The sequence below is a fragment of the Xiphophorus maculatus genome, chromosome 4, assembly GCF_002775205.1.
Source record: "Xiphophorus maculatus strain JP 163 A chromosome 4, X_maculatus-5.0-male, whole genome shotgun sequence".
NCBI classification, from domain to species: Eukaryota; Metazoa; Chordata; class Actinopteri; order Cyprinodontiformes; family Poeciliidae; genus Xiphophorus; species Xiphophorus maculatus.
The window spans coordinates 34581280-34605920 of NC_036446.1; the positions used below are offsets into that span (position 1 = coordinate 34581280).

The window sequence follows — 24641 nt, forward strand, 5'->3', positions numbered from 1 at the left end:
TGTCACTCACACGATAAAACCACTTCCATGATTTAAAAAGATTAATTATTTTGCTATCATTCTGTGTACACAAAAACTTTTAATAATAAATATACTGCTCAAAAAAATAAAGGGAACACTTTAAGTGTTAAACACCTGTTTAAGTGTTCCCTTTATTTTTTTTGAGCAGTGTATTTCTGAGAGACTATTACACTCACTGACCACTTTATTAGGTACACCTGACCAAATGCTCATTGACGCAAATGTTGAATCAGCCAATCATATGGCAACAACTCAGTGCAACAACTCAGAAAAAATGTGATTTAAGTGACTTTGAACATGGCATGGTTGTTGGTGCCAGACGGGCTGGTTTGGTGAGTCTTGATTTCTGCTGCGACATTCGGATAGTAGGGTCAGAATTTGACGTCAACAACATAAAAGTATGGATCCATTCTGCATGGTACCAATGGTTCAGGCTGCTGGTGGTGGTGCAATGGTGTGGGGGATGTTTTCCTGGAAGACTTTGGGTCCATTAGTACCAACTGGGCATCGTGTCAACGCCACAGTCTACCTGAGTATTATTGCTGACCATGTCCATCCCTTATGACCACAGTGTAGCCATCTTCTGATGGTTACTTCCAGCAGGATAACATGCCATGTCATAAAGCGCAAATCATCTCAGACTAGTTTCTTGAACATGACAGTGAATTCACTGTAATCCAATGGCCTCCACAGTCATCTGGTGACTGTACTCAATTCAATAGAGTACCTTTGGGTGGTAGAACAAGACATTTCCATCATGATGTGCAGCCAAAAAATTTGGAGCAACTGCGTGATGCTATCATGTCAATATGATCCAGACTCTGAGGAATGTTTCCAGTACTTTCTTGAATCTATGCTATGAAGGATTAAGGCAGTTCTGAATTCAAAAGGATGTCCAACTGTGTACTAGCAAGGTGTACCTAATAAAATGGCCAGTGAGTGTATAAATGCAGTGTCGCTGTTTTCGTCTGGAGTAACTGGGGCAAACAGCAGTGCCGTCTTGTGACGTAAACAGGGCAAGTAAAACAAATAAGGATGAATACGCAGATGGGGAGGAAGTTATAAGGATTTCAGCTAAGTCTTGAGCGATTTATCTACAGTTTTGGAGGAAGTAGCTAGGTAAACTGATGAAAAATAATAAATAGATGATTGAAGTTCTACACGTGAATATTCTGAGCATGGCAGTCAGTATCCAGCCTTCCTATTCCTCCTATTTCCAAGTCTTGAGTTTGATTTTTCTACTTCTGGTAACGGTATAATATTTTTTGTTATAATCTTATATAGCATAGAGGGGTCATCAGTTGACATCACGCTGTGCCTGTACACCAAGTATACTTTTGGCTGCAGAATCAAAGTTACTATTTATTATTTACATAGCTACAGTATTTACAATTAAGCTAATAAAATTATTTGCAACTTGCTGCCAGCATATATCACCTCTCTTTGCCTGGTACAACTCCCACACAACTGCAAGTAACCATGGTAACCGGTGACAGTTTAAAGGTGACAGTTTAAACTGCCTTTTAAAGGTTTAAAGTCAGTTTAAAGACTCTTTCTGCACTCAGGTTGCATGTGTATCCATCGTGCTTCCAAACAAATAATCCCTCAGTATTTTCATTGCTATGGTTAAGATTGTTTATGAGAAGATTTTTAACACTTTTGGAACTTTAGTGTGCGAAGCCCTCTAAAAATATGAAACATATTGCCCAATTTGCTGGTTCTTATTTAGGAATCTTTGTAGATCAGGCCCTTAATGTGTTGATGTATGGCCCACATCACCCTGCCATCCTCACCAAAATGATGATATGTTGTGCAGACTTTAATTTAAGATTTAATTTCAGTTATAGACCTTTTTGTTTTTGAAAATCTATAGCTACGGCTCACTGGCAAAATGCATGGAAACTGCTGGTTATTATAAAGTAAATATATGGTTATACCTCCTTCAACAAAAATATACCTTTTGGAGTTTGTGTGAGGGACCGCATATTTTCTCTGGAAGTTTTTTTTTATTGATCACAACTTTTGTGTGGAAAATGATGTACACAGCTTTCATGCCCCATTTGGTGCGTTTGCCAGTTTTATAAATGAGACCCCTGGACTCAAAGTTGCTGACATGCCACTTTGAGTTAAGTCAAAGAGGCTCAAAGTGTCTCTATGAGTCAACAGTCTTGTAATTCAGTTCTGTTGGAGCAGGTATGCGTCAAAAAGTTGCAGGATACTGGCCCTTGAGGATTGGAGTTGCAGGCCTCTCCGGTAACTGCACCCATTTGTTCTACAAGATATAGATTGAGGAATTGGTGTATTATGCTGTGAAAAATGTCAAGGCCTGTGATGCCAAATCAGCTTTGTTCAAACAAATTTATTGCCAGAAATTCCACAGAATAAATGAAATCTCTTGTAAAATGTTCAGTTCTGTTCAACTGTTTTATAACACAAATTTAGCACCAATTTAAAACAAATGTAATCCCAAGGCAGGAGCGTGCACTACAAAAACAAATGACCCTGATGAAGCTTGGATGGCAATTCTGGAAGTTTTTACCAGAATTGCCATGTTAAGTAAAGCCCAGTTCACACTACACGATTTTAGAATTGTCGGCCAATCGTCGGCCAATTTTCAAAACCTGAGAGACCACACACTAGCCAACCAAAATCGTTCGATCTGGCCGATCATGCACTGTGTGGTGTTCAGCCAGCTTTACAGCAAGAGCAACACACCACACACGAACTGGTTTCTCACTGACATTCAGATTCCAGACCGAAAATACAGGAAAAGCCCCCTATAACACACGTGAATTTAGAGTAAACAAACATGGCCGACAACGTAGAAGCAATACCGACAGTTTTTGAGCTTATTTTAATCATAAAAGATGTAACAAAAAGAAAAGGCGTTGGATAAAAGCGTGGAGACGGGGCACGCGGCGGTTCTATTTTTATTAAAAGTTACGTTTTCTTTGTCTATACCATTTGTGTGTTTAGATTATTTTCTGTTCTGTCGTTTCTTTAAGATTCATCGGTTAATTAGTATTTGCTTGTTTTAATGTTTACAATTACCTTGATAACAATATGCACAAAATAATGGCTACAAGTCCAGTAAACTAATTTTAAAACCAGGCATTAGTCAATGTTTTACGAGTGACAATTACATTCTGTAAGCGTCAAGCCCTGACTGAATGAATAACCTTATTGTTATAACCTATTTATGTCATGTTAACAATGAACAGCTGAAAAATTACCAGAATCAACCACGGTAGCAATTTCGCTCCAACTCCTCTCCTTGTCATTTCTGTGGGTATTCTTTGCACAAAATGTTGAATAAATATTAATATTGTTTCCACATATCATCTCTGATGTCCGCTGGACTCTAGGTTGCGCCACATTAGCTGTTTGGGGTTCCTCTCCGTGCTTTCTGAGGGGAAAGTACGAGGGGAATCCGTGCTTTCTGATTGACTACCAGTCACATTCAACAAATAATAATAATTAATAATAATAATAATTTTTACTTTATTCATCCCAGCAGGGAAATTATTTCGCGGTTACAGCACACGACAGGAGCTGTGTCTGCAGGCAGCCAGCTGAGCCGGCGCCATTTTTTTTTTTGTGAGAACAAGCTGCGTTCTCACTACCAGTCAGGGAAAACCCCACAGCCTGCCATAATCCAACATGTAGAATATGTCCGATTTCAGATGTTCTACCGACTGGACCGATCAGTCGTAACACACCACACACACACTGCAGGATAATTGGTTGTGATTATCACAAGCGACAATCTTAGAATGCTCTAAGATTGTCATAAGGGGGAAATCGGGGCAAAAAATCGTGAAGTGTTAACTGGGCTTAAAGCTTTTTAAATTCTTTTCATTTCAACAATAGCATTTAAGTGTTTTTTTTTTCTTTCTTTTGCTGCAAATTTTTTTTGGACATCTTTACTAAATACAAGAAGCCTTATGCATCCCAATAACTCTTTGAAAGGCAATGTCCAGTTCATATTCAGGTAATTACAATCCAGTAAATTTCAGTACTATTCCTTCACATACTCAGATGAAGATATAAGTGCGTACAGTAGAATTCAAAATTAACAAGTTTAACTGACTGAAATTGTAGAAAGCCTGTTTTAATATGCATCCCAAAGATGGAATCCTTAGTATTTTGAGGCCTTTAGCTGCTGGTATTTTTCCCCTTTCCCATACTGTAGCTAGAGCCTGGCTCTGACAATATCAATCATGTGTTTCAGGTTGTTCAAGTAATCACAAATATACATTCTGAAACAGCAGTTAATTCAATTTTCAATTCAGTTTATTTAAATAGTGGCAATTCACAACAAGGCACTTTACAAAAACTATTTCAATTCAATCGCACATACATTCCAATTGATCCTAGCTATAAATAAGTACAGTACGCTCAATTAATTATTCAAAAAAGTTTATATCTAAGGAAACCCAACAGATTGCAGCAAGTCATTGACTTCCAGCATTCTCCCCTCCTGGACAATGATGTAACAACAATCACTTGCGTTGTCTTTGATTTTACACAGGTCTCTCATATCGACCACACATGTAGCATAAGTGGAGAGGGGATAATTCCCCTTGAACAGGAAGAAATCTCCAGCAGAACTGGACTCGGTACAAGCGGCCATCTGCCATAACCGACTAGGGATATGAGCAGAATGCACAAGAATAATCAGATGAACTGATGTAGGATTATTTTAGATGTCCATGTAAGTAAAAATTAGTAGCAGGAGAGAGAGAAGGAGCAGTTAATGGCAACTTTATCTTAGCCAATATCCCCTCTAGGAAGGTATCAGAACCAAACGGAATGCCAGACCAGGTGTAGTCAGTTTTTCCTCCAGTAGCCTATGCATATGGCAGCATAACTTTTGAAATATCTCAGGATAACAAGACTTTGAACGTAATCCAGGGGTTGAAAAATATATTTTATATGAGAATGTAGAGATCAGCCTCTCATTCCTAAGACCTTACAGGGATTGCGGATTAAGCTGCCCCTACACCCATCGCTCCAGTTTCTATGTTAAAAGTGGAAACTTTATTACCGTCTCATTTTATTACATCACAAAAACCTATCACGAACAGGGGTGTGTACAGTTTTTATATCCACTGAACTAGGTTTCCTTTGTGATAAAGATTGTACTTGACTCTTACAGCTCCAAAAATCAATACATCTATGAGTTGGATAAATTGGGAAGAACAAACCTGTGACCAAATTGCTTGTTTGTGCCGTGCCATTGGATCCCGGGTAAGAAAATAAGAAATTTATGATTTTAGTGCATTTCATTGGGTCACCATTAAATTTTGTTACAATGATGCTTTTTTTCTCTTCAGATCCCTTTAAGGACGGTGTGGATGGGAAAAACTATAAAACTTTTGGATTTTGTTGGAAAATGTTATACTTCAGGTAACTTATACCATATAATTGTATTTGACTAAATCCCTTTTCATAAGATGTCTGTTCTGAAGCAAAATTGCCTAGTAACAATTTACCGTATTTTCCAGACTATAGAGCGCACCTCACTATAAGCTGCACCCACAAAGTTTTTTAAAATAACTGCAAACATACATACTGTATATAAGCCACACCGGGTTATAAGCCACTGGTATCTCCGCCGCTCTCAATTTTCCACAAGGACGCAATGCAGGGCTGCAGCAGAAGGCTGCAGCAGAAGGCTGCAGCAGAAGGCTGCGCTGTTAATAAATCTGCTATTAAGGACGCAACCCTGCATCTCCAATGCCGAACCATGGATTAATTCACACAGAGCTTACGTGCAGTGGCTATCGATCTGTACTGCCAGATCGATAGCCTTCAACTTAAAAACGGCATCGTATGAACTTCTTCAGGTGATTCCCGTGATGAGGGAGTATGAGTTTGAAAACATTTCTCTGTCGTGCCTGCTGCTAGCATGTGCTTGTTCTAAATGAAAATAAGCACTTTCTTCTTTGATTTCCAATTTTGACTCCCAATGATTCACTTCCTGGTTTTTGGATTTTGTGGATGTGCATTGGGAGTGATTGTAAATTACTGCAGTTTTGACATGTAATTTTCATTTGTCACACAGATGAAAGGAATCCTGGCTCAGTATACTATGATAAGGATTCCAATACTCTGGCTGTCTGTTGTAAGGTATGTTTACATTTATTGTACTTAGGCCTGTCACGATAGCAAATTTTGCTGAGCGATTAATTGTCTCAAAAAATTATTGCGATAAACGATAATATTGTCTGAAGACCTTTTTACACTGATTTAATAGAAATGACATAATAATGCATGTGATTTCCTGCCAAAGATAGATACACTTTATTTTCAAAAGAATATTTAACACTGGAGCTGATAAACTAAATAAACAAAACAACCAAAAACAAAATGGATTCTCAGTCTCCATTAACAAAAAATGTACTTGATAAAAACTAAACAGCATAAAGCCAAAGTGGAAATAAATACTGCATTCAACCAAAAGAGTGCAGATTATGAAGTCTGTATACTATGTTGCCCTTCAGTAATAATTAGATTTAAATAGAGAAGATGGGCACATCGACTACCTGATGCAATAATTCACACTACATGATTTTTTGCTCCTATTTTTCCCCTTATGACAATCTTAGAACGTTGGTCTTCCTAAGGTTGTGTGGTGTGTTACGGTAGATCGTCGTTGCCCGATCTAAATCAGGGGTTTTTCCCCGACTGGGAGCTTAACTCAGCCTGTTGAATGTGACAGGCAGCCAATCAGAAAGCGCGGATTCTCCTCCGTGTTTTCTGAGGGGAAATTACGTCGGGAATCCCAAACAGCTGACACGGTGCAACCCGAAGTCCAGCGGACGTGGAAACAACATTAATGTTTATTCAACATGCAAAGAATATAGAAATGACAAGAGGAGGAGTTGGAGCGAAATTGCTACCGCAGTTGATAAACCCGGTAACTTTTCAGCTGTTCTTTGTTAACGTGACGTAAATAGGTTCTAATGATTTTCATTCAGTCAGGACTTTACGCCGACACTAGCCACATGCATTGCAGGTAGATTGTAGTAAAGCATTGATTAATACCTGGTTTTAAAATTAGTTCACTGGACTTGTAGCCATTATTTTGTGCCCATTGTTGGACACCACACGGCAGGAACAAACCCGATCAAACCGTTATACCAAGGATTTCTGTCGGCTAATGTGTGGTCTGTCAGGTTTTGAAAATTGGCCGACAATCGGCCGACAGCTCTAAGATTGTGTCGTGTGCGCTGGGCTTTGCACTAAGGAAATGAGGAAGGAGGGTCAGTGGAGAGCACCGGAGTTGAGCCTTTTTTCATTCGGTGTCATTAACAGAAAGAGAAAAAGGTCGGAAGAGACGATAATGCCGATAATTGAAATGACGTCGATAGTTTTAATTTATCGTACGATTAATCGATTTATCGTTTATCGCGACAGGCCTAATTGTACTTCTACTGCTTTATTTGTTGTCTAACAATCCTAAAGTCACATCTTGAAAATATTTCTGTTCTGTGAATTATGAATCTTCTTATATTCATATTGTAGCAGAAAAATTAAAGATTGTGACTTTACTGATGAACAGACAGGATTTATTGGAATTAAACCATGAGTTTCACAGTAGGAGCTGCATGCACAAACACACAAAATAAGACAGTGTAAGCTACAAACAACGCTATTACAACCGTAACGTTTGAAAACTAATAATAATGTTCATCACTAAAGATATCAAGGGATTCAAAAACTATACCTAATCTGATTACAGTAAAGCAAATTCACAATTCCAACCAATCAATATTAGAAATATCTTTGTTTACCAAATAAACATACCTTGTGCCTCTATCAAGGGGGCCTCTAATAACAAGATACATTTTTATAACACTGTTGTAACTTGTCTTCCGTTCCTTCTGTTGCCAAGCTGCTGATCCAAAACATAAACAGCGGAAGCTCTCTCATCAAAATAAAAGCATCAAATCAAAAACCGGAAGTCAACCATATACTACACAAAACAAAACGAAATAAAGACAATAAGCGCCAAAAGGGAATATAACAAATAAGGAGCTTAACCTGGGGTTGTTTACACATATGTTTGGTAATTGTTTCCAGATGATTCTTAAGTGTCCCAAAAAACAATATAATGTCAACCAAAAATTCAGAAAAAAGGGTGCAACAATTATTAAACAGATTTCAATGTTGATTAATTTACTTAGATAAACATTTGCTAACCTTTTTTGTTTGTTTTGGGTAGAACAATTTATTATACTTAAGTTAGAATAAATGCAACAATGTGAGAATAAATAACAAATGTGATAATCATCTAAGGTAATACATTTTATGAACATTTTTAAAAATATATTTTTTAAATATAAAATTAGTTAAATAAAAAAGGGGTCAAAGTGTAATAAAGATGATCTATACAGTCTAATAGAATAATTTCACACTGATTTTGAGTTAATGGGGCACGATTTGGAAGCTATTGAAGAAAGCATATTATTTAATATTAAAATTATTTATCCATCCATTTTCTTACACCCTTGTCCCTAGTGGGGTCGGGAGGTGCTGGTGCCTCTCTCCAGCTAACGTTCCGGGCGAGCGGCAGGGTACACCCTGGACAGGTCACCAGTCTGTCACTTAAAATTTTAATAGAGGATAGTGTGCCTGGTGTAATACCATGAATTACCACTTCTTTGTATCAGTTGGTCACAAGGTATTTATTTACAGGAGTGTTTGGTTCAGAAATTTACGGTCCCAACGTAAACCTCCGAGCGCTTGAGGAGGGAACAGTTGAGAACAGCTGGCCGGAATTAGCGTTCATAAATCGGATCAACCTTGAGCTAAATGCTCCTTACTCTGCGGAGTGCGAATATCCAATATCAAACTTGAAACTACTTCACTGTGGTCGGTAGCACAATGAAAACACCGGAAAAAGTTTGTTTTGGTATGTGGCCATACAAGATGGCGCCCAGCGACGTAAACGTCACACACAGTTACGTCAGTTCCAAAGCTCTATACTCTAGCTTTTAGTTGATGTATTCGCCTTCAGTGAGTTTAATAGATGAACTCTCACCTTGCCCATACCTGTCAAGCTTTGGGTTTGAGAAATGTTGCCTGGAGTTGGGGGGCTTGAGGTGGTGGGGGCGGGGAGCAGGGGGTGGAAATACAAACGAACAAACCTAGTGTGTTTGTCAGGGGGTAGAGGGGACACGACCGGTAGACCATGGGAGGAAAGTAAGAAGGGTGGGAGGAGCAATACGGGATATTTACGGCACCTTCATTCATCACACTCAGAAACTCATCTACCAACCATGTACCGCCATGATGATTTCCGCCACCCGTTTGTTCAGACCGGGATGATATGAAATTTATTGTGCGGTTTGTTCGTAAAGCTACACTTACGCTATAACCATCAACTACTCAGCCGCCCACCGTGTTTAGTCCATCCGCTCATCTGTATAAATACTCCTGCAGCACTCTTCACGTCGTTCGCTTTCAACCAGCAGCTCCTGGAGAAAAAAGGCTGCCTTGGCCATTATGCCTCTAACACTTAGCTTTTGTCAACAACTCAGTGGCAGAAGTCAGAGCTACTTGTAAATTCGGAAGCAGATTGGATGATGTATCATGCAGATATAGCTGTATCTTCATGATACAGTTTATACACCTTCCTGTTTTATGGTGAATTGTCAGATTTGAGGCTTGGCCATGCCTACATGCTTTGATCCAGGACAATAATTTTGATAACTATTGCTATTGCTATTGCTGAGTGATTGTGAAGCCTGCATCTCAAAAGTTGTAGGAGTTTGTTCAGATACACATGTGTAAAAGACACAAACTTGTGACTTTGATCTAAAACGGCTGACTTCCTGTTGGGTTTGGATCATGGTTCCAAGAGACTTTTTTTGTAGGTACTCTCAAGATACACACACGTGTACCGCATTTCATGATTGCCAATCAAAACTTGGTTCGGAGCTGATTCTTTTAAAAAAAGATTTCTAGGCATCTTGTGGATGAATTAGGCTACGTCCACCAAGTTGGACTGCCTTCCTGTTGAGGGATGAACTAGAACCGATCATGGAGTTTGTTGCAGCTCGGCTGAAATGTATGGAACTTAGGCGAAATGTATGACAATAGCATGAAGCCGTATGTGACAACATATGACAACATAGGCTCGTATGAGTCATCCAGCCTGGATGACTCATGCCAAGAATTGATGATACTTGGCCATTGGTGCGAAAAGTTATAGTGTTTCATTGACTTTGGTGAGTATGTCAATATCACAGATGAAGTTAAGTGGTTTTTGAATACGTTAAGGCCTCCAAAAGGCTATGTAAAGTGACAGAAAAATAATTAAAGCTGCAAACAGCATTGGAGGCCTTCGCAGGTCAGCGCCACTCAAGCCTCATGGTGACCACTGGAGCTCTAGCAACACCACCCACTTAGTGTTGTTCAGTGTTCCCATGCAGTTCCTGCATCGGTTCACTAGGCAGGGCATAAGAATGTGTTCAGGACTGCTCCCTGATGATGCATAAAATATCTGGTGCAGATGGGATGATGTATTGGGGAGAAATAGCCATAGGGAACGCAGTAGAGTCAAATCACAATTTAAACCTATTAATCCCTTTAGAGGTTAACAGAGGTCAATCAAATCAAGTTTGGTGCAAATCAGATGATACATGTGATTTCGAACCAACCGTATGAAAATGGCGAGAGACTGGAATTAACCATTCAACCATGCCCACATGCTCCAGTCAGCAGGCAGTGTTGAGAAAAGGTTTTTACCATCATATTGTTCTATGTCATTAAACATAGGTTTAAATATGTATGAATCATACAGTAAAAGAAAGAAAACCAGAAGGAAAAGTCTTGACTTTCTGTTCAAATGGGTCGTTGCTAGGGTGATGTCACCAGTTGACCATGTGAATGTGATGAGCAAAGAAAGTTTGATGCAGCTGGGAGCTTGTGTGTGGCAAATGGTTTCATGGCAAATGGTCAGATTTCAGGCTTGATATGCCCACATGCTTTGATGTAGGGAAACCATTTTGATAACTCTTGATCTTCAATGCCTCAAGACTGAGTGATTGGACTTCCGGGTGGAATGCGTGAGGAGTAGACGCACGCTTGGACTGCTGCTGCCTTTGTGCTTTCTATACTTCCTTGAAACCCCATCTCCTTTGTAAAGATGAAAGTATTTTATATTCTTTGTAGTTAATATTTATCGTAGACTTACTTTGTCATGTCCAAGGTCAAAGGAAAATCCTCTGAACGAGAAAAAGACGCCCCACCGACTACTGGTAGCATAACAATCGTGGGCATTAGCTTGCTCTTTAGCAATCATAAAGAGGCCCTGTCTGCGGAGTTCAGGTTGTCTTTTGAGTCTCTGAACTCCACACTGGACAGCATCAACTCTACTTTGACAGATCACGGTCAGCGTATTTGCTCTTTGGATGATAAAGCAACTGCTTCTGATGCGCGCTTGCTGCAGGTGGAGAAGGTGTGTGCTAATCTTCAAAAAGAAAATGAGATGCTGAGAGCTAAAGTGGTGGATCTGGAGGGGTGCAGCAGGCGCCAAAGCATTCGCATTGTCGGCTTACCAGAAGATATAGAAGGTTCCCGGCCCTCCTCGTTTTTTTCTCAGCTTTTGACTGAAGTCTTTGGTCAAGACACGCTCCCTTGCCCTCCTGAAATAGATCGAGCGCACCGCACCCTCGCCCCCAAGCCCGTTTTGGTTTTTCTTCCCTTTTTTTGTATGTGTGTTTTGCTGGTCTCCCTTATCTGCATGTATTGGTGCTACTCATGTTACCTGTATGAGTAGCACCAATACATGCTAGAACCTGGCATTCTGGGTCGCATTGGCAACCCAGAATGCCAGGTTCTGCTTCCTCTGCTGCAGAGCGACCTCTATGATGTCATTATGTACAGTCATGGCCAAATGTTTTGAGAATGATTCAAATGTTAATATTTACAAAGTCTACTGCTTCAGTTTTTATAACGGCAATTTGCATATACTCCAGAATGTTATAAAGAGTGATCAGCGTAACAGCAATTAATTGCAAAGTCAATATTTGCCTAGAAAATGAACTTTATCCCCCAAAACACATTTCAACTTCATTGCAGCCCTGCCTTAAAAGGACCAGCTAACATCGTTTCAGTGATTGCTCCATTAACACAGGTGTGGGTGGTGATGAGGACAGGGCTGGAGATCAATCTGTCATGATTAAGTAAGAATGACACCACTGGACACTTTAAAAAGAGGCTGGTGCTTGGCATCATTGTTTCTCTTCTGTGAACCATGGTTACCTCGAAAGAAACACGTGCAGTCATCATTGCACTGCACAAAAATGGCCTAAAATGGCCAGGAAAGAAAATCGCAGCTAGAAAGATTGCACCTCAGTCAACAATCTATCGCATCATCAAGAACTTCAAGGAGAGAGGTTCCATTGTTGCCAAAAAGGCTCCAGGGCGCCCAAGAAAGACCAGCAAGCTCCAGGACCGTCTCTTAAAAGTGTTTCAGCTGCGGGATCGGGCTACCAGCAGTGCAGAGCTTGCTCAGGAATGGCAGCAGGCAGGTGTGAGTGCATCTGCACGCACTGTGAGGCGGAGACTCTTGGAGCAAGGCCTTGTTTTCAAGGAGGGCAGCAAAGAAGCCACTTCTCTCCAGGAAAAACATCAGGGACAGACTGATATTCTGCAAAAGGTACAGGGAGTGGACTGCTGAGGACTGGGGTAAAGTCATTTTCTCTGATGAATCCCCTTTCCGATTGTTTGGGACATCTGGAAAACAGCTTGTTCGGAGAAGACGAGGTGAGCGCTACGCTATGTGAAGGAAAGTCTTGTCTCATGCCAACTGTAAAGCATCCTGAAACCATTTATGTGTGGGGTTGCTTCTCAGCCAAGGGAGTCGACTCTCTCACAGTCTTACCTAAAAACACAGCCATGAATAAAGAATGGTACCAGAATGTCCTCCGAGAGCAACTTCTCCCAACCGTCCAAGAGCAGTTTGGTGATGAACAATGCCTTTTCCATCATGATGGAGCACCTTGCCATAAAGCAAAAGTGATATCTAACTGGCTCAGGGAACAAAACATAGAGATTTTGGGTCCATGGCCTGGAAACTCCCCTGATCTTAATCCCATTGAAAACTTGTGGTCAATCATGAAGAGACGGGTGGACAAACGAAAACCTATGAATTCTGACAAAATGCAAGCATTGACTGTGCAAGAATGGACTGCTATCAGTCAGGATTTGGTCCAGAAATTGATTGAGAGCATGCCAGGGAGAATTGCAGAGGTCCTGAAGAAGAGGGGTCAACACTGCAAATATTGACTTGCTGCATTAACTCATTCTAACTGTCATTAAAAGCTTTTGTTACTCATAATATGATTGCAATTGTATTTCTGTATGTGATGACAACATCTGACATACACACATGAAAACCAGAGGGCAGAAGATCATGTGAAAATATAATATTTGTGTCATTCTCAATACTTTTGGCCATGACTGTACACGGCTCATGGTCATTTTCATATATATCACACCTAGGGTATTATGCCAAGTACTAACGCCCCATTGGTACCAGGGGATTCTGTAAGATTTGTCAGTTGGTATGTTAAACGGTTGAATTCTCCTTTAAAGCGTAAAAAAGTATTTAATCACCTAAAACATAAGAATTGATTTCTTACAGGAAACACATTTAAAACTGTTAGACCAGCACAGGCTTTGCTGTGGTGCAGTGCGTCATTCATCATTTAATAGCAAGGCATGTGGGGTTGCTATTTTAATACATAAATCTGCTCCCCTCTCTGTGACCAAAGTCATATCAGACCCTAACGGCCATTATATTATTGTCCTGGGAAGAATTAGCAGTAGCAGTTTGGCATTAGTAAACATATATGGTCCGAACTGGGATGATGACATTTTCAAAAAAAAAAAATTCTTCTCACTTCCTGATCTAAATAATAGCCAACTTATTCTTGGGGGTGACTTTATCTGCTGCCCTGACCCTTTACTTGACCGTTCCTCAAGCAAGTCATATTCAGTCTCTAAGTCTTCCAAAGTTTATGCAACAATATGCAGTCTCCGACGTTTGGCGTTATTTCAACCCTAACGCCAGAAAATTTTCCTTTTTCTCCCCAGTGCATTCTACTTTTTCTACAATTGACTTCTTTCTTCTGGATAACAAACTGCTCTCCTCCAGTTAAGGTCATGTTGCTTTAATCCCATCATAATCTCAGACCATTCTCCTGTCATCTTGGATCTCTCTCTCTCCCAGGCAGGCCTGCTTCACGGCCTCCGTGGCGTTTTGAGTTTTACTCAATGTTCCTGTTTTTGTCAAAACTATGAATGACCGTTTAGAGGAGTAACATTGTCTCCTCTAATGTTACTGCAGATGTATCTGCTGCAACAATTTGGGAGACATGTAAGGCATATTTACAGGGGGAGATAACATCTTACTCAGCATATCTTAGAAAAACAACCACACATAAAAGTCTTACCCTATCTAGTGCTATATTTGACCTGCAAACAAATTTGCAGAGTCCCCTGCTCCAGACCTTATAAAAAGTTTGTTGATAAAAAATAGGCTGAATTTGACACTCTGGCCTCTGATGCAGCTGCGGCACTATTATTAAAAACCCGTTATAGTTATTATGAGTTTGGTAACGAGCCCAGCAAAATTCTTGCTCATCAGATCCGGCAGAGAGCTTCAAACTAGCACATCGCTGAAATTAACATCTCCAATGGGACTTCTATTAATCCACAAATTATCAACAATCAGTTTAGAGACTTCTGCTTTATACACCTCAGAGTGCTCACCCGATCAAGCTCATTATGAAAGTTTCTTTGATAGTTTTACTATCCCTACAATTGATCCAGAAACAGCCTCTGATTTAGACAAGCCCTTTATGCTCGCTGAGCATAAAGCATAAAGCTATATTATCAATGCAGAGTGGAAAATGCCCTGGACCTAATGACTTTCCATCAGAATTCTAGAAGATCTTTTCAGACAAACCATCTCCCCTTCTGCTTAACATGCTTAAATAAGCATATGAATTTGGTGTTCTCCTTCTCACAATGTGACAAGCTACTAGATCCCTTATCCTAAATAAAGATAAAGATCCACGAGTCTGCAACAACTACTGGCCAATTTCATTGCTCTGTACAGATGTCAAGATTTTGGCAAAGATGTTGGCAAAACGTCTGGAGGTAATCATGACCAAAATCATCAACCCTGACCAGACGGGCTTCATTAAAAACAGACACTCCTTTCATAATATTAGGCGGTTGCTAAATATAATATATCCACCTACATCAGCTGATACCCCAGAAGTTATTATCTCGATGGATGCCAAAAAGGCTTTTGACCGAGTAGCATGGTCCTATTTGTTTTACACCTTACAACGTTTTGGTTTTGGCTATTCCTTTTTTTCTTAGATCAAACTGTTATATACTTTTCCATTAGCCAGTGTTCGCACAAATAATGACCACTCAGAATATTTTCATCTAGGCCGTGGAACTCGCCAAGGCTGCCCACTCTCCCCTTTTCTGTTTGCAATTGCTATAGAGCCTTTAGCTGCAGCCCTTAGATCCAGTTCCGTGCACGAACTGCATCACAAGAGGTGGTCTAGACACTAGTGTGCCGTGAGTGATCGTCAGGTGTGCCGTGGAAATGATCCAATTTCACCTAATTGGTCTAAAAAGATTTTTTGAAAACAAATGAATTATCTGCAAATAATATGCCATTTTCGAGTGCTGTAGTAGAATAGAATAGAATTCAACTTTATTGTCATTGCACTGTCACAAGTACAAGCAACGAGATGTAGTTTGCATCTATCCAGAAGTGCTCTACGAGATATAAATATTTATTTACAGGTGTACAAGACTATGTATGTATGGACTATAAGGGGTTATAGCAAAAGATATAGATATTGTATATAAATATAAATATGGGAGCTATATGCACAGATTATACAGAATATACAAAAATGTTAGGAAATGGATTATATATGTATATGTGTATTATATATGTACTGTATATCATATAATACAAGATAAATAATGGCAGATAAAATTTATAGATTGTATGTGTGTGTGAAGAAAACAGTCCGTGATTTGTGTGTGTGAGGATAGTCCATTTGTTATTGTTGTATGAGAGGATAGGGGAGTACAGTCCTTATAGTTTATGTTTTATGTCAGGAGGCGTTCAAAAACATGACAGCTGTAGGAAAGAAGCTGTTCCGGTGCCTGGTGGTTCTGGTCCGTAGGCTTCTGTAACGCCTCCCAGAGGGCAGGAGGGAAAAGAGTGTGTGTGCTGGGTGAGTGGAGTCCTTTGTGATTTTCCCGGCCCTTTTCAAACACCGCTTCCTGTAGATGTCCTTGATGGCAGGGAGCGGTGCCCCGGTGATATACTGGGCAGTTTTCACCACCTTCTGCAGCGCCTGCCGGTTGGAGACAGAGCAGTTCCCGTACCAAGCTGTAATACAGTTGGTGAGGATGCTCTCAATGGTGCAGCGGTAGAAGTTCGTGAGGATCTCTGAGGACAGGTGGTTCTTCCTCAGGGTCCTCATGAAGAAGAGGCGCTGATGCGCCTTCTTAATGAGTTTGGCGCAGCTGGTCATCCAAGTCAGGTCCTCGGAGATGTGGACTCCCAGGAACTTAAAGGTGTCCACACGCTCCACCACTGTCCCCTTAATGTGGATGGGTGGATGTAGGTCAGCGTTCCTCCTGAAGTCCACGATAAGCTCCTTGGTCTTCTCGGTGTTCAGCTGCAGGTTGTTTTTGTTGCACCACTCAGCCAGACGGTCTACCTCCTCCCTGTAAGCGGCCTCGTCATTATCTCTGATGAGGCCGATCATCGTGGTGTCGTCTGCGAACAGATTATGCAACATTTTGGGATCCAGAGAATACCTCTTTTATCACCACTAAATTCTAATCCTATATTTCCACCTTCACTCATTGATAAGACTATTTCAGTGTGGAAAAGCCATGGGCTTTTTTCTGTGAAAGATCTATACCTTAATGGTACTTTTGCCTCATTTGCTCAATTATCTTCAAATTTTAACTACTGGCTATCCACTTTTTTTTTAGATTTCTACAAGTTAGAGACCGTATTCGTCATTGTTTCTCAAGTTTACTCAAGTTCCTAATAATTCCTGCCCCCAATATGGTTGATCAACTGCTAGAAATTAGTCCCACTCCAAAGGGTACAATATCAAAAATATACTATCTCCTAATGTCCAATTTGACTCCTGGGCTTAGCCATCTTCAAGCTACTTGGTCTGATGATCTTAAAACAGAGATTGATAATGAAATGTGGCAATCTATTCAAGAACGCATTCACACCTCATCAGTTTGTGCCCGACATAGAATTGTTCAGTGTAAAGTCGTCCATAAAGTACACTGGTTCAAAAGCAAACTGGCTCGAATCTTTCCGGACATGGATTCAAGCTGTGTGAAGTGTGGTTTGGGCCCAGCCACTCTTGGCCATATGTTTTGGACCTGTTCCTCCCTATGTCAATTTTGGAAATCTGTTTTTATTTCACTTTCTGTAATCACCTTGACCACAGTATAGCCTTCTCCACTCACTGCTTTATTTGGGGTCCTCCCCGAAAACCAGTTACTGTCACCACATCATGCTGACCTTGTGGCCTTCCTCACGCTACTGGCTAGATGTATTATACTGATGCATTGGAAGAATCCTTTCCCACCCACACATTCTCAATGGATAAAAGATGCCCTTTTGTTCATGAAACTGGAAAAAATTAGGCATACTCTCAAAGGCTCTGAAATCACATTTTCAAGAATCTGGTCACCATTTCTGGACCATGTTATGTCTTTGACATTCGATGGGTCCCATGGGACCCCTTACATCCCAGCTGAGATGTCATACACACTTTATCTAAGTCTAACAATTTTAGTAGCACATAATACATTAAGCCCTTTAGGTGGTCAGTTTTAGTTGTTTTCTGTCTAATTTATATTTTATTTACTTTTTGTTACCTCTGTTTGTTTATTTTTTTAGTTATCTACTTTTTACCACGTACTTATGGAAATAAGTGCTGGGTTTTGTTTGTGTGTCTTTTTTTTATTTTTGGTTCTTGTTTTGTCATTTATTAGTTTGTGCTTATTCTCCGAAATACTGTCTCAAGTATGACTTGAATGTCTATGTATGGTGCTCATTGTTTTGTGAAAAATCAGAAATAATAAAAAAGAAAACAAAAAAGACGGAGTGATTATGAAGTCTGTATGTCAAAATCTGTAGGAGGAATTTGCGGAATTTGCTCAACAACGCCCCTCCAATGAAAATCCTTGCTCTTTAAAGCAAATGAGACCAACTTATCTGTCTTCTGACACAAGATTGTCTTGATTAGGCCAAAGTAGTCAGAAATGGAGCTTTTCAAGTAAAAAAAAAAAAAAGGCTACTTCCAGTTCTGGCGCGGCTGGGTTTAGAAGACATGCTGCGTTTCCCCCAGAAAACTTTCTAAGCCCGGTGGTCGGGACACTGAGGTGGTCCACCGGGATTTTGTATTAAAAGATGTTAAGTTGACCAGTAACAAAAAATATTACTGGGTAATTATGTTATTGGAAGACATTGCCGACAATACTTACACCCACAATTATAGTTTTAAAAACAAGAAATAAAAAAATACATAAATGAAATTAAATGACTCTACTTAAATTGTGTATATACTGTATATATATATATATATATATATATATATATATATATATATATATATATACACTGCTCAAAAAAATAAAGGGAACACTCAAATAACACATCCTAGATCTGAATGAAAGAAATATTCTCATTGAATACTTTGCTCTGTTACAAAGTTGAATGTGCTGAAAACAAAATCACACAAAAATCATCAATGGAAATCAAATTTATTAACCAATGGAGGCCTGGATTTGGAGCCACACACAAAATTAAAGTGAAATAACACTACACGCTGATCCAACTTTAATGTAATGTCCTTAAAACAAGTCAAAATGAGGCTCAGTATTGTGTGTGGCCTCCACGTGCCTGTATGACCTCCCTACAACGCCTGGGCATGCTCCTGATGAGGTGGCGGATGGTCTCCTGAGGGATCTCCTCCCAGACCTGGACTAAAGCATCCGCCAACTCCTGGACAGTCTGTGGTGCAACGTGACGTTGGTGGATGGAGCGAGACATGATGTCCCAGATGTGCTCAATCGGATTCAGGTCTGGGGAACGGGCTGGCCAGTCCATAGCTTCAATGCCTTCATCTTGCAATAACCACTGACACACTCCAGCCACATGAGGTCTAGCATTGTCCTGCATTAGGAGGAACCCAGGGCCACCCCTTGTGAGACCAGCATATGGTCTCACAAGGGGTCTGAGGATCTCATCTCGGTACCTAATGGCAGTCAGGCTACCTCTGGTGAGCACATGGAGGGCTGTGCGGCCCTCCAAAGAAATGCCACCCCACACCATTACTGACCCACTGCCAAACCGGTCATGCTGAAGGATGTTGCAGGCAGCAGACCGCTCTCCACGGCGTCTCCAGACTCTGTCACGTCTGTCACATGTGCTCAGTGTGAACCTGCTTTCATCTGTGAAGAGCACAAGGCGCCAGTGGCGAATTTGCCAATCCTGGTGTTCTCTGGCAAATGCCAAGCGTCCTGCACGGTGTTGGGCTGTGAGCACAACCCCTATCTGTGGACATCGGGCCCTCATACCATCCTCATGGAGTCGGTTTCTAACCGTTTGTGCAGACACATGCACATTTGTGGCCTGCTGGAGGTCATTTTGCAGGGCTCTGGCAGTGCTCCTCCTGTTCCTTCTTGCACAAAGGCGGAGGTAGCGGTCCTGCTGCTGGGTTGTTGCCCTCCTACGGCCTCCTCCACGTCTCCTGGTGTACTGGCCTGTCTCCTGGTAGCGCCTCCAGCCTCTGGACACTACGCTGACAGACACATCAAACCTTCTTGCCACAGCTCGCATTGATGTGCCATCCTGGATGAGCTGCACTACCTGAGCCACTTGTGTGGGTTGTGGAGTCCGTCTCATGCTACCACGAGTGTGAAAGCACCACCAACATTCAAAACTGACCAAAACATCAGCCAGACAGCATAGGTACTGAGAAGTGGTCTGTGGTCCCAACTGCAGAACCACTGCTTTATTGAGTGTGTCTTGCTAATTGCCAATAATTAGGCCTGAGCAGCAAAGCGCTGCGAAGGCCTATTGTATCTGTACTGTTTTATTAGGCCCAAGCAGCAAAGCGCTGCGAAGGCCTATTGTATCTGTACTGTTTATTATTACGATTCTTCCACCCTCTTCGTGTGCGTTTTTGGGGGCTTTATCATATTCAAAAACTTACCAAACTTGGCGGTCGCGACTAGAAAATTTAAAAATTTTGAATTTTAAGGTTGTCGCAAAAGTCGCAAAAACAATTGCTCAACGGCGTCAACTAGCAATTTTCTGTTGACACAATGGTATGAACGTACTTCATCTTAGAGACATGAAATTTGGTACACTTGTAGAGCTCACCAAAAGACTCAGAACTTACATTTAATGTTATGAGCCAACTATCACAGGAAGTCGGCCATTTTGGATTGAAGGTCCCATTTTGACCCCGTTTTGACGTTTACAGCCTTCGTATTTGATCGAACTCCTCCTAGGGATTTTGATTGATCGGCTTCAAACTTGGTCAGTCTGATCATAAGGCATGTTTGATTTAAAGTTATCAAATTGGTGAGTTTTGGAGCATGTTGAAGGGGGGTTATAAGGGGTCAAATTTCACCTACTTGCCATGAAACACGAAACTCTTATATTTCCTATACAAAAACACATAGAGGGACCAAACTTTCAGTGATTGATCGTCATCGGGTGTCCTAAAACACCCTATGGTGAAATGATGACATCACTTAAGCCACGCCCCCTGAGAACAGGAAGTGTCATGTTTTACTGTGAACGGTCGCTATCTTAGCCCTTTGACCTAATCAACATGAAACTGTGTCCAGAGACAGAAGACATGTTGGTGTGTTGAGGATTCAAGCCCTGACCGGCTGCGATGAAGCAGCTGGGTGTGGCGGCATGGTGAAGTGACCTGTAATGCCGATGCCATACGTTTGCTTCTAGATTCCATATGTTTCGACCGAGCTGCACCAAACTTGGCCTGAGTGATCCTGGTGTGATGCCTGAAAATTCTATGTCATCATATTATGACGTGATCTAAGCCCCGCCCCCTCAGAACGAATGAGAGAGATCTTCTGTGTTAAACAGAATGGACAGTCCATGTTCGTCATTTGTAGGGCAATGCTGCCCTCTGGTGTCGAATTACTGAAATAATGAAACGTTTTCAGTAATTCGACACCAGGGGGCAGCATTGCCCTTCAAATGAAATACTTCAATTTTGTAATACACAGGAAAAAATTAAAAATTTGTATTTCTAACACGAAAACTCACAGAGACACCAAACTTTCAGTTATTGATCATCATCGGGTGTCCAATAATATCCAATGGTCAAATGATGACATCACTTGGGCCACACCCCCTGACAACAGGAAGTCTCATATTTTACTGTGAACGGTTGATAGCTTCTGCACCAACCTTGGCCTGAGTGATCCTGGTGGGATGCCTGAAAATTCTGTCATCATATTATGACGTCATCTAAGCCCCGCCCCCTCAGAACAGGAAGTGCTATTTTTTTAACTTGTAATGTTCCATCTATGGCTCTCTTGACCTAATCAAAGTGATTCTGTGTTGGATGACAGACAGGAAGTTGGTCTCACTTGCTTTAAAGTGCCAAGAGTAATCAATGGCGGCAACGCCGTTGGTATACGTTTGCCTCTGGATTCCACATTTTTTGACCGAACTGCACCAAAATTGACCTGAGTGTTCCTGGTGGGATGCCGGACGATCCTACGTCATCGTATTATGACGTCATCTAAGCCCCGCCCCCTCAGAACAGGAAGTGCCATATTTTTCCTTGGAAAGCTCCGTTTATGGCTCTCTTGACCTAATGCAGATGATTCGGATGATGAGCTCTGTCAATGCTCGCTGCTGGCTGAACCGTGTGGGCGTGGCCAAATGGCGAATATCAGTCCCTCGCCATATTCATACGTTTGGCTCTAATTCACACATGGATCATCCGATTGGCGCCAAACTGGATATGTATGACCTTTGTTCACCTCTAAAGAGCCCAACGGGTTTGAGATGTAATTTGAATCCACTGCGCCCCCTAAGTTGATACATTGGCTATATCTCCTCAATGCATTGACCGATCTGCACCAGATTTTTTGACAGTCGTCGGGGAGCGCTGCCGAACGCATTCACGCATGTCGCCCAGTGGACGGGCGGGGACAATGCGCGACAGCTTCTGAGGAGGGTGGCGGGCAGCGGTGCTGGAAACTGCGGCAGAGCTTCTGCGGTGGCGAGCGGGCTGCGGCTCTGGAAACCGTGCGAGAGCTTCTGCGGTGGCAGGAACCCCCGCGGTGGCCAATAGGCCGGAGCAGCGCTTGCTGCGAGGTCCGCCCGAGGCTGCTTGCAGCTTTAATTAGGCCCGAGCAGCAAAGCCCTATTGTATCTGTACTGTTTCTTATTATTACGATTCTGCCCCCCTAAAGAGGAGCCTTTTTGGGGGCTTTATCATATTCAAAAACTCACCAAACTTGGCGGTGGCGACTAGAAAATTTAAAAATTTTGAATTTTAAGGTTGTCGCAAAAATCGCAAAAAAAATTGCTCAAAGGCGGCAACTAGCAATTTTCTGTTGACACAATGGTATGAACGTACTTCATCGTAGAGACATGAAATTTGGTACACTTGTAGAGCTCACCAAAAGAGTCAGAACTTACATTTAATGTTATAAGCCAACTATCACAGGAAGTCGGCCATTTTGTATTGAACCTCCATTTTTTACCTCGATTTTGACGTTTACAGCCTTCGTATTTGATCGAACTCCTCCTAGGGATTTCGATTGATCGACTTCAAACTCGGTCAATCTGATCATAAGGCATGTTTGATTTAAAGTTATCAAATTGGTGAGTTTTGGAGCATGTTGAATGGGGGTTAGCAGGGGTCAAAGTTCACCTACTCGCCATGTAACACAAAACTCTTATATTTCCTATACAAAAACACATAGAGGTATCAAACTTTCAGTGATTGATCGTCATCGGGTGTCCTAAAATACCCTGTGGTGAAATGATGATATCACTTAGGCCACGCCCCCTGAGAACAGGAAGTGTCATGTTTTACTGTGAACGGTCGCTATCTTAGCCCTTTGACCTAATCAACATGAAACTGTGTCCAGAGACAGAAGACATGTTGGTGTGTTGTGTATTCCAACCCCGACCGGCTTTGACATAGCAGGTGGGCGTGGCGGCGTGGCGAAGTGACCTGTAACGCCGTTGCCATACGTTTGGCTCTGAATTCCAAATTTCGGGCCCAGCTGCTCCAAACTCACTAGGATGGATCCTTATCCAGCTACCGACAGGAATTCATAACAAAATTTGGTGGGCGTGGCCTAATTTCTCTATAGCGACCCCTAGAGTATTTTTAATGAACAGCCCCAGGCCATGCTTTATCCTAGAATTACGAAACTTGGTACATATGTGTATCTTGTCAGGACGTACAAAAAAGTCTATTAGAGCCATGGTCGAAACCCAACAGGAAGTCGGCCATTTTGTATTGAAGGTCCATTTTGGTCCTCGAGTTTGACGTTTACAGCCTTTGCATTTGATCGAACTCCTCCTAGGGATTTCGATTGATCGGCTTCAAACTCGGTCAGTCTGATCATAAGGCATGTCTGATTTAAAGTTATCAAATTGGTGACTGTATGAGCTTGCTGAAGGGGGGTTACCAGGGGTCAAAGTTCACCTACTCGCCATGAAACACGAAACTCTTATATTTCCTATACAAAAACACATAGAGGGACCAAACTTTCTGGGATTGATCGTTATGGGGTTACCTAAAATACCCTGTGGTGAAATTATTTTTTTACGTAGGCCACGCCCCCTGAGAACAGGAAGTGTCATGTTTTACTGTGAACGGTTGTTATCTTAGCCCTTTGACCTAATCAACATGAAACTGTGTCCAGAGACAGAAGACATGTTGGTGTGTTGTGGATTCCAACCCCGACCGGCTGCGATGAAGCAGGTGGGCGTGGCGGCGTTGCGAACGCCGTAGAATTTCGTTTGGCTCTGATTTCCACAGTTTCGGGGTGAGCTGCTCCAAACTCACTAGGATGGATCCTTATCCACCCTCCGACAGGAATTCATAACAAAATTTGGTGGGCGTGGCCTAATTTCTCTATAGCGACCCCTAGAGTATTTTAAATGAACAGCCCCAGGCCATGCTTAAACCTAGAATTACGAAACTTGGTACACATGTGTATCTTGTCAGGACGTACAAAAAAGTCTCTTAGAGCCATGCTCTAAACCAGGGGTGGGCACTCCTGGTCCTCGAGGCCGGTGTCCTGCAACTTTTAGATGCATCTCTACTTCAACACACCTGAGTCAAATAATGAGGTCGTTAACAGGACTCTGGAGAACTTGACTGCACTTAGGAGGAGATTCAGCTGTTGGATTCAGGTGTGTTGGACCAGGGAGACATCTAAGAGTTGCAGGACACCGGCCCTCGAGGACCAGGAGTGCCCACCCCTGCTCTAAACCCAACAGGAAGTCG

The 24641-nt window shown here is 41.6% G+C and overlaps 1 protein-coding gene across 1 annotated transcript in view; it reads left to right on the forward strand.

Moving 5' to 3' along the window:
• The window catches only part of mtfmt (mitochondrial methionyl-tRNA formyltransferase), an 81012-nt gene that overhangs the window by 5950 nt on the left and 50421 nt on the right, over positions 1–24641 (forward strand). The window contains exons 6-8 of the mRNA XM_023331877.1: positions 5180–5271; positions 5358–5430; positions 6089–6153. Of these exons, the coding sequence (XP_023187645.1) occupies positions 5180–5271; positions 5358–5430; positions 6089–6153 (230 nt within the window). The remainder of the gene's footprint in view (positions 1–5179; positions 5272–5357; positions 5431–6088; positions 6154–24641) is intronic.